General features: G+C 50.9%; 1 protein-coding gene across 1 annotated transcript in view; it reads left to right on the forward strand.

The window, feature by feature from the left end:
- The window catches only part of IRAK1BP1 (interleukin 1 receptor associated kinase 1 binding protein 1), a 63,620-nt gene that overhangs the window by 31,996 nt on the left and 15,895 nt on the right, over positions 1–15,729 (forward strand). The window contains exon 2 of the mRNA XM_085610987.1: positions 1,015–1,080. Coding sequence (XP_085467113.1) covers positions 1,015–1,080 — 66 coding nt within the window. The remainder of the gene's footprint in view (positions 1–1,014; positions 1,081–15,729) is intronic.

A 15,729-nucleotide genomic window follows, 5' to 3' on the forward strand; every position in this document is an offset into this window, starting at 1 on the left:
GCACCCAGTTTTTCCAGATACTAATACAATCAGGATATAACATGGTGCTTAAAAAATTGCGTGCCAAGTTATCTTTTGTCTTCTCTTTTGTTTGTCTCTTTCTTAATCCTCTCTCTTTCTTCTTGTTTATTTGTTTCTTTTTTCTATCTTTTATATTTTTCTTCTCCGCATATTTCCTTTCCTTGACTACCCCATCCCTCCATGGTGGTCATTGAATAGAAAAATTGACTTGAACTTGAAGAGAGCTAAGACCATACCACGTGAAATGTATTATTGTTAACGGCTCTTGTTAAGGTTGCAATGAATATATTAAAACTAATTTCTGATTTGCTTGTTTGTGGACATCAACCAGTAACTTTGCAGCAGTTCAACAGACTATAGAAGTCTTTCCGAACACTACCTCCCAAAATGAGACCTTATGTTTGCACAACAAAGAAAGCATAAGCTCAAATGACAGTCACATCTGCCAGCTGATTCCTAAACAAGAGTAAAGGGAGAAAACTGGTCCTTGAGAAACCAACATGGAAATATTTTCTGATATAGCTCCTGTGTTATTAATGGTGTACGTTTACTGAAGCATGAATGGGTAATCGATGGGCAATATTTAAGTTATTGGCCGTCCTCTACCCTTATCAAGTACACACATTAGGCAGCAGCTTGCGTTGTTTTGATTGGTAGGAAGTAGGTCTCACTATAGAAAAGGCTGCAATATCAAAGTGTACTTATTTAGTGTTTTTTTCATCTAGTTGAATATCCATATGGCTTGAAGCATATCGCCTTCATGATGAATGCCCTGTTAATGCTAGCTTTTCCGAAAATGGTAACAAAGGGGGGCCCAGTAAAGGTGCTTATTGTCTATTAAGTCATGTCTTCAATATGGTATTTCCTAATATCTCTCACCACCGTTCAACACATTTGCAAGATGTTCAGTTTGAGTCAAACTTCAAAACCGTGTTTGATCATGTAATCCAAAAAAGAGTAGATGCTACATTTTATGCTGCTATTTTCTTTTAGGAAGAAAACTTAACAGTAACCAAAACTTTCAGAAGAAGAGAAAATGCATACAATATGGAAGTAGAGGTATGTGATGAAATATTTGTAAATGCCAAATTCAATGTGCCTTTTTAGTTTGTCTGTAGAACTGTATTTTGGGTTGTACCGCAAGTTACTTGAGTCATGTTTGCCCTCTTTTCCCTATGGTTTTATAGAAGTTCATTCCCTCTCTTCTTTTAGGAGAGGGCTTTGGCACCTCCAAATATAATTTTGTAAACTATTGCGCTGATGTTGAAAGGTAGGGTCGCAAACTAGGCAGTATTTTTTGAAAACTAACCACTACATTACCCCCACATTCATTTTGCTCGGCAGCTGATGTACTAATATGTCACACCACAAAATGACTAGTCGCTGTATTTTTTTTAATATATATGTACTTTTTGGCATTTTACATATCACAACAATTGGCCACTCATCAAAGCGCAGATATTTCAGTACTTAAGTTCACATTGATTACATCAACATTACAGTGATCTGGTGGGCAATACATAAGTCGTACTGGCACTTGTGTAAAGTCATTGCTCCAGTAATACAGTAGATTGGATGACCAGTAGAGTTCCAATCAATCAGGGTGCTGCCAAAAACATATAATCATTGCTAGTCTAAAAATCTACTAACAGACTAGTTCCTTGGGAGCGGCAACCTAATCATAGTAAAGTGAACTTAGGAAAGAATATTACATGTAGGAAGAATATGTGTGCGGGGGGATGGCTGTGAGCTAGCCCCAGTAGGCCTCCCAGTAGTTGCTACAGTCATCGCTAAGAGCCATCAAAATGAATATAACCATTATGTGGAGGTTCTAGTTTGTCAAGGAGTTTAAGTATATAAGTATCCCACTGTAGGGCAGCTCCCTCTTAACTGCATGTCATGGGACATGGTATCCTTTTTTGCCTTTGCCTATTTATGTAGCACTCAGAGCCTACAATCTTCTGAGAGGGGCTGTGCTGCATTCTAGGACATTGCTATTAGGCGCTTAGTAGGTCCATAGCCAAGTCTACCAGTTTCATATTGTTTTGGGTGCATTTCGTCCGTTTTGCAATCCCCAACAGGCATAGCAGGGTGTCAGGTGCACATCAATCTATGCCTAGATGTGCTCCAACATCTGCACCCATACCTTTGTCAGCGTCAGGCAATCTCCCACCATTTGTAGAAAAATCACATTTGGGTGTTTTCAACACTAGCACAGCATTGCTACACCTGGGAACATCCTGTGTATCCGGTGTGGTATAAGGTAGGTATCATGTAAATACTGCATGAACTTCAGGCGGGCAATTGGAGAAACCTGCTTAACTTCTTCCAGTGCCATTCCCTATTGTTTATCCGTCAATGCCACCCCCAGGCACTCCTCCCACCGAGGCTAACTGTGCAGTGTGCAATCTTTGTCGGAAGCCTGCAGAGCTTCAGACAAAGCCTTTTTGCCCAGCCCGTGTGTTAGGATTCACTGTAGCCCATAATGTAGTTGTGGCTCCTCTTGTCCCATCTTCCAAGTACTTCTTACCTCTAGTATAAATGCATAGCTTATATGTGTCTTGCAGGTCCTGAAAGAATTGGAGGGTGCCCTCGTCATAAAAGTCACCTAATTGGGTTATTCCCTGCCTCCCGCCATGGGGTCGGGTCGTGTGCTACTAGCAGGGATTTCATTCCTGATATGCTCCAGAGCTGTAACTGTGGTGCTTAGTTTATCCTTCTGTGCCCAGAATCAATATATCTGTTCCAGCAGAGTTTGGCTACACGTGCCAACCTGCCTTGTCCCCTGACTTGGCAACCAGATAAGAGCAGCCATTTCAATACACCAATGCCCCCCAGTTCCTCCCACATTGCTTTACTTTCTATCACACTTATCTCCAGCCACCTCATGGACCACTGCAACTGTGCTGCCGCGAACCAGAGCTGAAGGTCGGGTGCCCCTAAACGTCCCTCCAACGGCAGCCGCTGGAGCATTTGAATGGACACTCTTTTCCAAGCAGTGCCTCATATCAAGTCAGTTATCATTCCCCTTAGTTCTCCACAGAAAGAACTTGACACTTCCGGTAGTTCCATATAAAAGTATAGGCGCAGCAAGAGAACTATCATCTTGGCTATCGATGCCTGGCCCATAGGCGACAGGGGTAGTCACATCCAGAAGCCTAGGGACTGTTGCATCGACGTATGAGCCCTACCGTGAGTGCAGTCAAGCAGGTCCATGTTAGATTGGTAAACATTAACTCCAAGGTAACAGAAGGTCTCAAGGCACTAGGGAAGCCTCACAGGCTCCAGTCCTACCAGCTCGGCCCGCTCCACACTACGTAAGTGAAAGATACAGGACTTCCCCCAATTGATTCTAAGGGCCGTTGTATCACTGAAGAGTTCCAGCAGGTCATACAAGGCCAGTAGTGCCATTTTATGGTCCCGTATGTAGACTAGAACATCATCTGCTTATAAGGAGACGGCGAGCCAAACTGTCCCCACCTCCACCTCCCACTCTCAAATTGGCGCATCTTCACCCTGGCTCGCGGAGCCATGTATAGCAATTTGGCCCACAAGAGGAACATGGGTCTCCAGGGCCTCTAGTAGCAGGTAGGACCACCCCATGGTGTTGAATGCCTTCCCGAAATCTAAAGACACCGCCTCCGGGAGTTCAAGGGTTCCCTCGATTGCACCCATAATGTGACAGCCTGCGTGTATCATAGTATGAGGCCCTTTAGGGAATAAACACACATTGGTTGGGGTGTACCAGTGACCAAAGCAAGGGCAGCAACCTATTGGCAAGCATCTTGCTTAAAATGTAATAATCATTGTTAAGCATTGACAGCAGGTGATAGGAATTCAGCTCAAATGGGTCTCTGCCGGGTTTGAGCAAAATTACAATGAGGGCCTCTCATAGAGAATCAGGTAATATTCCATACCAATGAGCCTCTCAATAGAACTCAAGTAATTTGGGGAGAGGGTCCCTGTCAGACCCGGGGTCTCCAGTTGGCCAGAGTCTGCACCCTTGTCCAAGTAGAGACCACTGGTTCCGACAAGGTAGCTTGGCGCGAGGTAGGTAAGCACGCACAAGGCAATGTGTAAAGTGAATGTGCCTCACACGTCCACACTGACACAGTAAAGCACACACAAAAGGGACACTACTTCAGTTGTATGCAAACATAGTTATCTGTATCTTGGGTTCAGGCAAAATCTGTCATAAAGAAATGCACGTATAATCAGGACTTTCCTCGTGCAGAATAACCATACACAGAATGTACAGGCTCAAGGAGTCTTTTTATCCAACTCTTACCAAGCTCAGAAATAGAGGAAAGTCCGTGTCCACACCCAGCAGGGTTCACAGGGGTAATGTCCCCACCCAGCTCTCTTCGGAGACTTCCATTATCCTCCGTTCAGGGGGGCGCAGTACTTACTTAGGCAGTTACAAGTCAGGCTGAGGGGAGATCAATATCAGCGGAATGCAAATAACTCGGGACGTTCCTTGCGTAGTATCCTGCACTGCCCGCAATACTCTCTCCCAATGGAAGAACAGTACTTTCTAATCAGGGCGGGCCAAAGTAGGGCTGCAATCGTTAACAGATTCGGGCCGGCAGCGCTGGGGAGATCAGCCAGTTAACCCGGGTAGAGTTCCACTATCCGGGGTAGGGCTACTTAGACTCTGGCGCGCAGACTCTGGCCAACTGGAGACCTCGAGTCTAACAGTCCCACTGTATCCAGCATAGAATTCCACAGGAAACCTCTGTGTCCCCACGACTTTGTTCCTGGCCATGTGGCGGATACTTCCTCGTTTTGTAGATGTTGCTCTAATTCCTATAATTGTAGGGGCATCAGGCAAGGGAGGGCAGTCTCTTTATGTAAGCCCTAATGCATCCTTCTTGGCCACCCTCGGTTTTGTTTCTAAATCTGACATGCTACGGAGTAGGGAAGATCTCTCCCCCTCGCAAAGTGGTCTTAATACAGTGTCCCTACATGACTACCTTCACTGCGTACCAATCTGTTCCCCTGGACCCCACGGACCCCTCGCTGTCCTCAAAGTAATGTAGCAAATGTGTGCTGATGGTGTCCCTGTAGACTGCATCAAGAAGGGCTTCCATCCGCCCGAACACCTCCCCTGAACTGTACACGACTATGAGAGGGCTGTGGTCTGATTTGGTCTGGCCAGGTATTCAGAGCTAATCTCTTTTGGCTAAAACTCTGTATTACATAGAACGTAACCTAGTCTAGTGTGTACTTGGTGCCCCGGGGCATAGTAGGCGTATTCTGTATCCCCAGGGTGACGCATCCACCAGAAGTCATATAGTTGCACTGCCTCTGTCTACTGCCTAAAGTGACTTGTATCATTGATTCCTTGTGTGCCGGGGATGGGAGGTATGGATAGATCCACATCTATGCTTTGTATGCAGTTAAAGTCCCTCCCCAGATCGCTGTATCCACAAGCACGGACGGGGCATGGTGGGGACAGGGTGTGGAAGAACTCGTACTGGAGCGTGTTTGATTTGTACCGGGATATCACTGATCAGGGTCGATCATTCAGTTCTCCCTCTAGTAGAACATCGGCCTTCTGTGTCTACCACCATTCTACTGGGTACAAAGGGAACCACTGGGGCAATCCAGATAAGAACCACCCTAGCCTAAGCGAAATAGCTGGTTCCAAATACCTTCCCACTCCAGCGCTAAGTTCCACATTAGTGTGTCTCCTGGATGCCTGCAATATGTATGTGCCTACGTTATTTGCTGTATTTACGATGCAGAAGTCCTTTAGCAAATTACCATGATTGCATGGATGCGGACTTAATACGGACATAAGATCTCTCTCTCTGCATTTGCATTCACAGAGTTTTTATTCAATGATGCCCATGTACCATAAAAGGGACATGGGCTGATTTAAAAAATAAATGATATCCAGCGAATGACATTGGAGAGGAATATGCAGAATCTCCCTGCGCTGCTGTCTGCTGCCCCAAATGCCAGCAGCTACCAGATTTTATCCATTGAAATGTGCATTTTTATTTGCAACTGCAATGCTGGTGTGGATTAGCAACCGTAAAAAATGCTTTGGACATTATGCCCAAAGTTATGAAATACTTGGAGACAACTTTGATGAAGCTGAAAATGATGTAGTGAGAAAGTAACAATAAATTGTGAAGATGCATTTGATCATGGCTTTGTGTAAATGTATACATATATAATGTAAGAAAATTGATTATTAGTTGGGGAGGATGCGAGTCCCAATCAACAAGTCCAAATCTTGTTGGGTCCTTAACAAACGTCCAACAAACCATGCTATTTATTGCATAGAATAGGCGGTCTTAAGCAGTACCAAAATAATTCAAAAGTAAGAAAAAACACAATAAAAATCACACAAAAAAGAGAAAATATTAATAAGAGAATCATACCAAAAGGACTAAAATCTAATAAACGAAATTGGGGATATGATTTCGTTTTAAAGTTTTGTACGGTGAAAAGTGCCAAAAGTAAGTAACTAGTCACTGTTAATGGTTGACCGAGACGTAGGTGAGATTTTGGCTGCTACCATGGAGATGGGGTCAGATACACCAAGTCTTTAGTCCTGGTCAAAGTTTTTACCTCCCGACATAGTCCTTTTTTATGTAAGTCGAAATCCGACAGTGGGACAATATTGCAGGCTATATATAGTGAAGTCCTTGCGAAGTGGGATAGCTGTTGAACTAGGTTCCACTGTAGCTGTTGGTTTTTAGTGTGAAAAGCGAGGCAGGATAATTCCGATTTTACGGCTGCCAAAGCCCTCTCATTAGGCTAATACTTTTCACATCTTTGCATTTGTACCTGTGGACTTGAGCTCCTTTTTTGGAGCTCAAAATCCTCCAGCAGGACAAGCCTGGAGGCCATATCAGAATGCGTTCTCTCCAAGAAGCCGTATCCGAATAAGTCGTCTCATAATTGAATATCTTGCTTCCAGGTCCTGCTGACGCTTGCAACATTTCAAACTTTCTGGAGCAGTTCTTCTTGTTCTGTTCTGTTCTAAGGTTCCCCAGACCTCAAGGACAGCACTTAGAGACCATACCATGCAGCATCACAGGCTACCAGCAGGATCCATTTCAGGCCCAGTTGTTACTGGTCAGCTGGTTACTCCAGAAAGTAGGCCTTTTGCAACTTGTTATGTCCCCGTAGCCACACAGGAGGAGGACAAGTCGACCCTTGGAAACTAGTTCTTAGTCCTGAGTGTAAGTGAGAGCATGTCCAGCACCTTGGGTCTTCATACAGTTTACAGACTGCAGATCCAGTCCCTTTCAGTTCTTCACAAGGTCCAGATGTATTCTAATGCGCTGCCGGGGAGGTGCTACTTTTGTAGGTTTCACAATCAAGTTGGTGGTGGTGACTCCTGGACACTTCCTAACTAATGAGAAAAACTTCCCAGGCGCAACCATTCCCACGTATGCAGCACATCCTGTTTGCTGTGATACCAAGCTGGCTATAGTTGGCACAGGGAACAAAGGGTTCTCTTGTTCAGTTTTCCCTTTACACTTAACTCTGAATGTACAGGCCTCATCCTGCTCTCTTTCAAAGTAATTAAGTTAATGAACCCTCCCCATCTGCCCTTCCTGTGCCGATAGGAGTCTCATACCTCACACCCAGGTGTTCCTGCAAAAAGGCCTAAACCTTTGTTTCTGCTTCTGGGAGCTGTGTTCACACCTCAGTAATGGGAAGCACTGACAGGGACCAGCAGCTGGCAGGCTTCTGATTATTAGCTTACTAGACGTTCAGGCAGACCAAGTCCTACTTTAAAAATGTTTCTTTTCCCAAATATCTAAAATCTGACTTTATTATTCAATTGGATTTGCCAACACTAACTTCTTGCATGTGCCACTTTTAAATTCAGATACCTTACAGTGTGGACTATAGGCCTACTTGAGGGTGACAAATTTAAAAGCTGGGTCCTTTCCTGGGAAATCTGATGCAATATGATGCCATGTTTACCTGCAGGTTAAATAGCTGCAGCAGTCAAGCTACACATGTAGACCAGAAGCCATGCTTTCTTTGTCATCCCAGTGAATGGAATATCCTGTTCTGCAGTCCACAGGTGGCATTACATTTTCCATGATGTTGGTGTATTTTCTTGCGCCATATAGTAAGGTCTTACTGAAAAGTGAAGTGTGTAAATCAGGGATTTTACATTTTACCATGTTTTAGGGGGTTATGTTATGTTAACTGAAATTTGTAGAGCGCACTGACACCATGGGTTTCCTGGCGCTAAACGGCAGAGGTGAGTGTGGGGTGTAAGGCGGCGGAGATTAGCCCGGAGGGGGGGAGGGGGGGGGGAAGGTTTTTAACAGTTTTCTGAAGTGAAGGAGGGAACTGCTGGATTTGATGGGCAGGGGGAGAGGGTTCCAAAGTTTGGGAGCTAGGTGGGCAAACCGGCGGCCACCGAATTTGTTGGTTTTAGTTTTAGGGGCAACAAGCAGGTGTAGGTGGGCTGAGCGGAGATTGCGGGTGGGGTGGTATGGAGTGATAAGTGTTTTCAAGAACGCTGGGCTGGTGCCATGGAGGGATTTAAACGTAAGGCAGCCCAGCTTGAAAGCCGCCCTTTGTTCTATGGGTAGCCAGTGCAGTTTGTGTAGCAAGGGTTTGGCCGACTGCCATTTGGGAGTTTTGTTGATGAGACGGGCTGCCTGGTTCTGCATGACCTGGAGGCGGCACAACAGTGACTGTGGGAGTCCATAGTACAGGGAGTTGGAGAAGTCCAGGCGGGAGAGTACCAGGGAGATAACAACCTGGACCAGGGCAGCTGGAGGTAAAAGGTGATTGACTTTACGGATTTTATGAAGCTGGAACGTGCATGAGGAGATCACAGCGCCCACTTGCGATCTAAGGGAGAGTTCAGCATCGATAGTCACCTCAAGACTCTTTACTGATTTCGCAGGACCGGGGGGAGTCCTAGTTCGTTAGGCCAGAACCGCGGGCCCCAGTAGGAAGGGCTGGAGCCGGGGAGAAGGAGCTCTGTTTTTCCCGGGTTCAGTTTTAGTTGGTTGTGATTCATCCACTGCTGGATGTGTAACATAGCGGACTGGAAGCTATTGACGGCATCCGGGAATTGAGTGGGAAGATGATCTGCAGGTAGTCAGCGTAATTGTATATTGTGATGTCCCAACTCTGAAGTGAGTGAATCAAGGGTTGGAGGTAGAGGTTGAAAAGTAGTGGCGACAGGGAAGAACCTTGAGGGACTCCACAAGTCGTGGGGGTTTTGGCCGCTGTATAGGGGCCCAGGCGGACAGCTTGTGTTCTGCCGGTCAGGAAGGACTGGATCCATTTGAGGGCAGGTCCCTGGATGCCTGCTCGCTCGACACGGTGAAGAAGGATGTTATGGTCCACCGTGTCGAATGCGGCCGACAGATCCAGAAGTACGATGGCCTGGGGAATCCCTGTGTCTACGTTCCTCCTAAGTGTGTCCAAAACTGCTAGGATAACGGCCTCGGTGGAGTGGGCCGGTCTGAAGCCAGCCTGGTTAGGCTCCAGGTGGCCAGAAGACTCGATGAAGTTGGAGAGGTGCCGGGTGACCTAGGCCTCCATTAGTTTGGAGAAGTAGGGCAAAAGAGATATGGGACGGTAGTTAGATGGTTCCGCTGGGTCCGCACCAGGTTTCTTAAGGAGAGGCACCAAAATGGCCTCCTTGAAGGAGCTGGGGACAATACCGGTGCCAAGGCAGCTGTTCAGCAGAGGTAAAATGCAGTCGGGTAGTTTAAGGCAGACGTCCCTTAGGACCGAGAGGGGGCAGCAGTCATTCGGCGAGCCTGATTTTACTCGAGTCGCAAGTTCAGCTAGTGAGATGGGATTGAGGGAGGGAAAGTGAGTAAAGGTCGATGAGTTGTTGGGAGGGGTGTCTGGCAGAAATGCCTGTGGGAGGGGGGTGATTGAGTCCTTGATTTTGTTGATTTTCTCAATAAAGAAGAGATTGAGAGCATCGCAGGTCTCTTGGGTGGGGGTCTGGGTAGGGAGGGTTCTATCGTCTGTGGTGAGTTCATTCATGATTTTAAAGACCTCCTTAGATTTATTATATGCGGACAAGATTCTGTTTGAGAAGTGTTCTGATTTTGCTAGGGTGATTGCATTTTTGTATTCTCTGCGTGCTATGGTGAATTGGAGTCTGTCTGGCTCAGAGTAGTTGCGTCTCCACGTCCGTTCCAGCTGGCGGACCTTCAGTTTAAGTTGCTTAAGGTCGCCGGAGAACCACCTTTGAAATTTGTGGTGTCTGTTGCGGGGGAACTTGGTTAGAGGGGCGAATTGATCGCTGTCCGACTTTAGCCAGGTACCAATATCACTTTCCAGCGCATCGATATTTGCTGGAGTGTGGGTGGCTGGGCGGGTGTCGGCTAAGGTCGAGAGGAAACCTAGGGAGTCATGGGAGTTCCATTTCCGTGAAAGGCCGCCGGCCATCAGAGGAGCGGGGATACTGCCGGTGATGGTGAGGATGGTGTCTACTAGGTGGTGGTCCGACCACACGCGAGGGGAGACGGAAGGCTGGGTGAGTGCTAAATTGTGGGTCCAAATCTGGTCCAAGATGTGGCCCTTGATGTGGGTGGGCAAAGAGATTAGTTGGGTCAGATTGAGGCTATTAAGGGCTTCAAAGAGTTCGGTGGCGTGGGGGCCGGCATTGGCGTCACTAAACCAGTAATTAAAATCGCCGAAGAGAGCTAATCTGGTGTTCCGTGTCAGTAAGTCGGACAGCTGTTCGATCAGGGAGGTGGCGAAGGATGGTATAGAATGTGGGGGCCGATATATGAGAAGGAGTGTCATGGCTCCTGCGTTAGTTTTCAAACTGATAACTAGGTTGTCTACTTCCGGGAAAGTAAGGGAAGATGTAGAGATGAAGTTAAGATGTTTTGATATGATGGTTGCCACCCCACCCCCTGGACGGAGTCCGGTGCGGTCAGCGTGGAGAATGTAGTAGTCGGGGGAGGGCCGCCAGGATGTCCGGGAGAGAGTCTGTGGTCAGCCAGGTTTCAGTGAGCAGAAGTACATCTGGTTTCTCGATGGACAGGAGGATGTAGATATCAACTTGGTGTTTTACCAGGGAGCGGGTGTTAGACGGCGACCTCAGAGGAGCCCGGAAAGGGGTCCTGACTACCCTGAGACCCACCCTCGAAGTATCGTAGCCGGGCACTGGCGGGAGACTCCTCAGGGGGAGGAATCTCGTATCTAGGATCGTACCCCTGGCACCACACGACACAGAGACACCACACCGTGCGTTCTTAGGAATCAATCTTTATCAATCAGATTAGCACTGCAAATATGTACAAGGAGAGCGTGGGCTCAATGAGTCTCGGCAGGGATAGGGGGTAGCGGGACAGTCTCTGGCAAAGGTTCAAGGCAGGGACGTACCCGGCGCACAGCTCACAATCCTCGAGCTGGGGGATACGCTTGTTGTAGTTGGGGTCCGGCGGGACCGTGAGCGTCCGTGGGAGCCGCGAGTCACTCAGCAGGGCTCAGGTACAAGTTCGGAGGTCTTACGATCTTCAGGGAGCCGCGAGTCACTCAGCAGGGCTCAGGTACTAGTTCGGAGGTCTTACGATCTTCAGGGAGCCGCGAGTCACTCAGCAGGGCTCAGGTACAAGTTCGGAGGTCTTACGATCTTCAGGGAGCCGCGAGTCACTCAGCAGGGCTCAGGTACAAGTTCGGAGGTCTTACGATCTTCAGGGAGCCGCGAGTCACTCAGCAGGGCTCAGGTACAAGTTCCAGGAGCCGCGACCACGTCAGCAGGGCTCTCGTTGTTCCAGCGTCGAATCTGCCGGACAGTCCCAGAGCACCCCTTGTTATAGGTCGACCCCTCTTTGATGTCCGGAGTCTGTGCAGGCAGGGGTCTTGTCACCTGGGGGTCGCTTGTCGGGGTTTCCTGCCATTGTCTTTTGATCCTTTCAGGGCCGGGTCGGGAGGAGTCCCAGACACCCAGCAGGCGTGGAGCCAGCCCTCAGGGAGGCCGGAGGGCCGATCGAAACCCATCGTCCCAGGGGAGTCCAGAGGTGCGATAGAAACTGCTCCTCCCTCTCTCATCCCCTGGAAGCGTGATGTCCTCCAGCCGGAGTGGCGCCTCTAGGCCCGGGTCGCGCTGGGGCCGGGCGGCCATCTTGGTGCATGAAGTGGGCACGCGGGCCCGGGGTGGCCGAAAGGAGAGAGGCCATGGACGAGGATGTCCGGGTCGGGTGCGTGTGTTCTGGTGGGAAGGATCGGCTAGGCCGTGTGCTCGGGCTGCAGGTACCAGGTTAGGTGGTGCGGGGACAAGTAGAGCCATGCTACGAGGCCGGGTCCAACACGCGTCCCCCCCCAGCTGAAAGCCGGAGAGAACTGCCCATCATCTTGGGGGGTTCTCTTCGCTGAGGCGGAAGAACCGGGAGAGGCCGTCAGCGTTGGCGTGGTCCGTACCAGGGCAATGTTCTACGGTGAAATCCATCCCCTGGAGGGAGATTGACCACCGCAGTAGCTTGGGGTTTTCTCCTCGCATCTGCATGAGCCATCGCAAGGGCCGATGGTCGGTTTGGACTTTGAAATGGGTGCCGAACAGGTAGGGGCGTAGCTTCTTGAGTGCCCAGACCACGGCAAAGGCTTCGCGCTCAATGGTGCTCCATCTCTGTTCTCTGGGCAACAGCCGCCGGCTGAGGAAGGCGATGGGCTGGTCTAGGCCTTGGTCATTCATCTGGGACAGGGCGGCCCCAATGCCATGCTCGGAGGCATCGGTTTGGACTACAAACTCCTTGGAGTAGTCGGGAGCCTGGAGGACGGGGGCAGTACACATGGCCTTCTTTAGGGCCTCGAACGCCTCCTGGCAGGCAGTCGTCCACTGCACCTTCTTTGGCTGTTTTTTGGACGTGAGTTCTGTGAGGGGGCCGACCAGGCTGCCATACCCCCGGATGAATCTTCGGTAGTAGCCAGTGAGGCCCAGAAAGGCTCGGACCTCCGTTTGGGTGGTGGGTGGTTCCCAGGCTAAGATGGCGTCGATCTTCGGCTGTAGAGGAGCGACCTGGCCGCTCCCGACCTGGTGCCCCAGGTAGACTACTGATCCTTGCCCAATCTGGCACTTGCTGGCTTTTACTCTGAGGCCTGCCTGGCGCAGGGCGGTTAGCACCCGCTGGAGGTGCTCACTCCATTCGGAACTGAAAACGGCGATGTCGTCTAGATAGGCCGCGCTGAACTGTTCCAGCCTGGCCAGGACTCTATTCACCAGTCGCTGGAATGTGGCCGGGGCATTTTTCATTCCGAAGGGCATTACGCGGAAGCGGTAGTGCCCATCTGGGGTGGAGAAGGCGGACCGCTCCTTGGCGCCCTCGGTGAGCGCAATCTGCCAGTATCCGCAGCTGAGGTCGAATGTGCTGAGGAACCGGGCTGCCCCGAGTCGGTCAATGAGCTCGTCGGCTCGTGGAATGGGGTGGGCATCGGCTCGGGTGACGTCATTGAGCCCCCGGTAGTCCACGCAGAATCGGAGCTCGGGGGCGACACCGGGGGCCGCTGCCTTCGGGACTAGGACCACGGGGCTGGCCCAGGGACTGTCAGATGGCTCGATCACCCCCAGGGTCAACATCTTCGAGACTTCAGCTTGAATGCAGGACCGGACCCGGTCAGGGACTCGGTATGCTCGGTGTCTCACCGGCGGGCTGTCCCCGGTGTCCACGTCATGGACACACCAGTCGGTGACTCGGGGGATCAGGGAGAAGAGGTCGGAAAATTGTCTTAGGAGCTGGCGGCAGTCCTCTTGTTGCTGGGCAGTGAGGGCTGGGGAGAGGTTCACTCCTTCCACGGAGCCATCCTGCTCCTTGACACACAGGAGGTCCGGGAGGGGAGCGGACTCATCTTCGGCCCCGTCATCGGTGGCCAGCAGGAGGCTCAGTTCTGTCCGCACGAAGTGAGGCGGTTCACGTGAAGGACCCGAAGGGGATCCCGAGGCGACTGGACGTCCACCAAGTATGTGACTTGACTCTTCCGCTCAATCACCTTGTAGGGCCCGGTCCACCTGTCCTGGAGGGCGCCAGGCTACACGGGGGCCATGACCCATACCTGCTGGCCCGGCTGGAACTTGACCAGAGTAGCATTCTGGTCGTACCAGCGCTTCATCTCTTCTTGGCTTGCCTCCAGGTTGGCCTCGGCCAGTTCTCGGAACTTCCTGGTTTGGTTCCGGAGGGTCAGAACGTATTGGAACACATCTCGTGGGGTGGTCTGGGGTGCCGCCTCCCACCCTTCCTTAACCAAACTGAGGGGACCTCGGACGGGGTGTCCATAGAGTAACTCAAATGGGCTAAACCCTAGGGACTTCTGGGGGACTTCCCGGTAAGCGAACAAGAGGCAGGGGAGCAGGACGTCCCACTTACGCCGGAGGGGCTCTTCTAGGCCGGTGATCATCCCTTTCAGAGTCCTGTTAAACCTCTCTACTAGGCCGTTCCCTTGGGGATGGTACGGGGTGGTGAACTTATAGGACACTCCACATTGTTGCCACAGGGACGTCATGTATTTCGAGATAAAATTAGTGCCGCGATCGCTCACGACCTCGCGGGGAAAACCCACCCGGGAAAAGATCCCCATCAGGGCCCGGCCCACCACGGGGGCCGTGACGGTGCGTAGGGGAATAGCCTCAGGGTATCGGGTGGCGTGATCCACTAGGACCAGGATGAAACGGTGACCTTGGGAGGTGGGGGGATCCAGGGGCCTCACGATGTCGATCCCGACTCGTTCGAATGGGGTACTGACGACCGGGAAGGGTTGGAGGGGAGCCTTGCGCTTCCCCCCCACTCTTCCCACTAGCTTGGCACGTGGGACAGGATTTGCAGTGGGCCTCTACAGCTGCTCTCATTCTAGGCCAGTAAAAGTGGGTCACGAGACGGCTGTAGGTCTTGTCCTGACCCAGGTGGCCGGCGAGGGGGACGTCGTGGGCTAAGCCCAGGAGGAAGTCTCGGAAGCGTAGGAGTACCACCAGCACCCGGCCGGATCCCAGCTCCACCGACTTCTGCTCACTGTACAAAATGTTATTCTCCCAATAAACTCGGTGCGTTCCGGTTTGGTCGCCTGCGGCTTGGCCCTCGGCCTGGCGCCGCAGTCCGACCAGGGAAGGACCGGTGGCTTGCTCCCGGCAAAACTCCTCCCGGGTGGGCCCGCCCTCGTGGCGCCATTGGGCCAATTCGGGTAGGTCGCCTAACTCGGGGACCGGGTCGGTGTCGGACGGTGAGGGTTCGCCGCAGGCGACTGACCCTTCCGATGGGGGGACGGGAGGACCCTCGGCGGGGACTGTTCTGACTTCTTCGGTCGGGGCGTCTTCGACTTCTCCCAGGGGGGTGAGTCGGGCTGACATAGATCGGGTGGTGGCGCACACCCACTCGGGGAGTCCCATCATTCCTAGGTGGGCCTTGCGCTCGACGTGCTTCCAGGGAGAACTCTCCAGGTCGTTCCCTAAGAGGCAGTCGACCGGCTGGGAGGTTCTTACGGCAACCCTTAGTTTACCTATCACCCCTCCCCACTCAAACGGCACCAGGGCTACCTGACACATACTCTCTCTATTATCTGCGGAAATTACCGGGCAAAAGACGTTGGGGAGGATCTGCTCCTCGGGGACTAAGTGCCTGAGGACACCGGTGATGCTGGCCCCGGTGTCCCGCAGGGCCTCTATTTGGTGGCCATTGATCTTGACGAGCTGCCCGTATTTCTTCGTGTTGGAGGGCAGGAGGCTACCAGGGACCATCTCTCTATCTCCCAGGGATA

The sequence above is a fragment of the Triturus cristatus genome, chromosome 6 (genome assembly GCF_964204655.1).
Source record: "Triturus cristatus chromosome 6, aTriCri1.1, whole genome shotgun sequence".
NCBI lineage: Eukaryota > Metazoa > Chordata > Amphibia > Caudata > Salamandridae > Triturus > Triturus cristatus.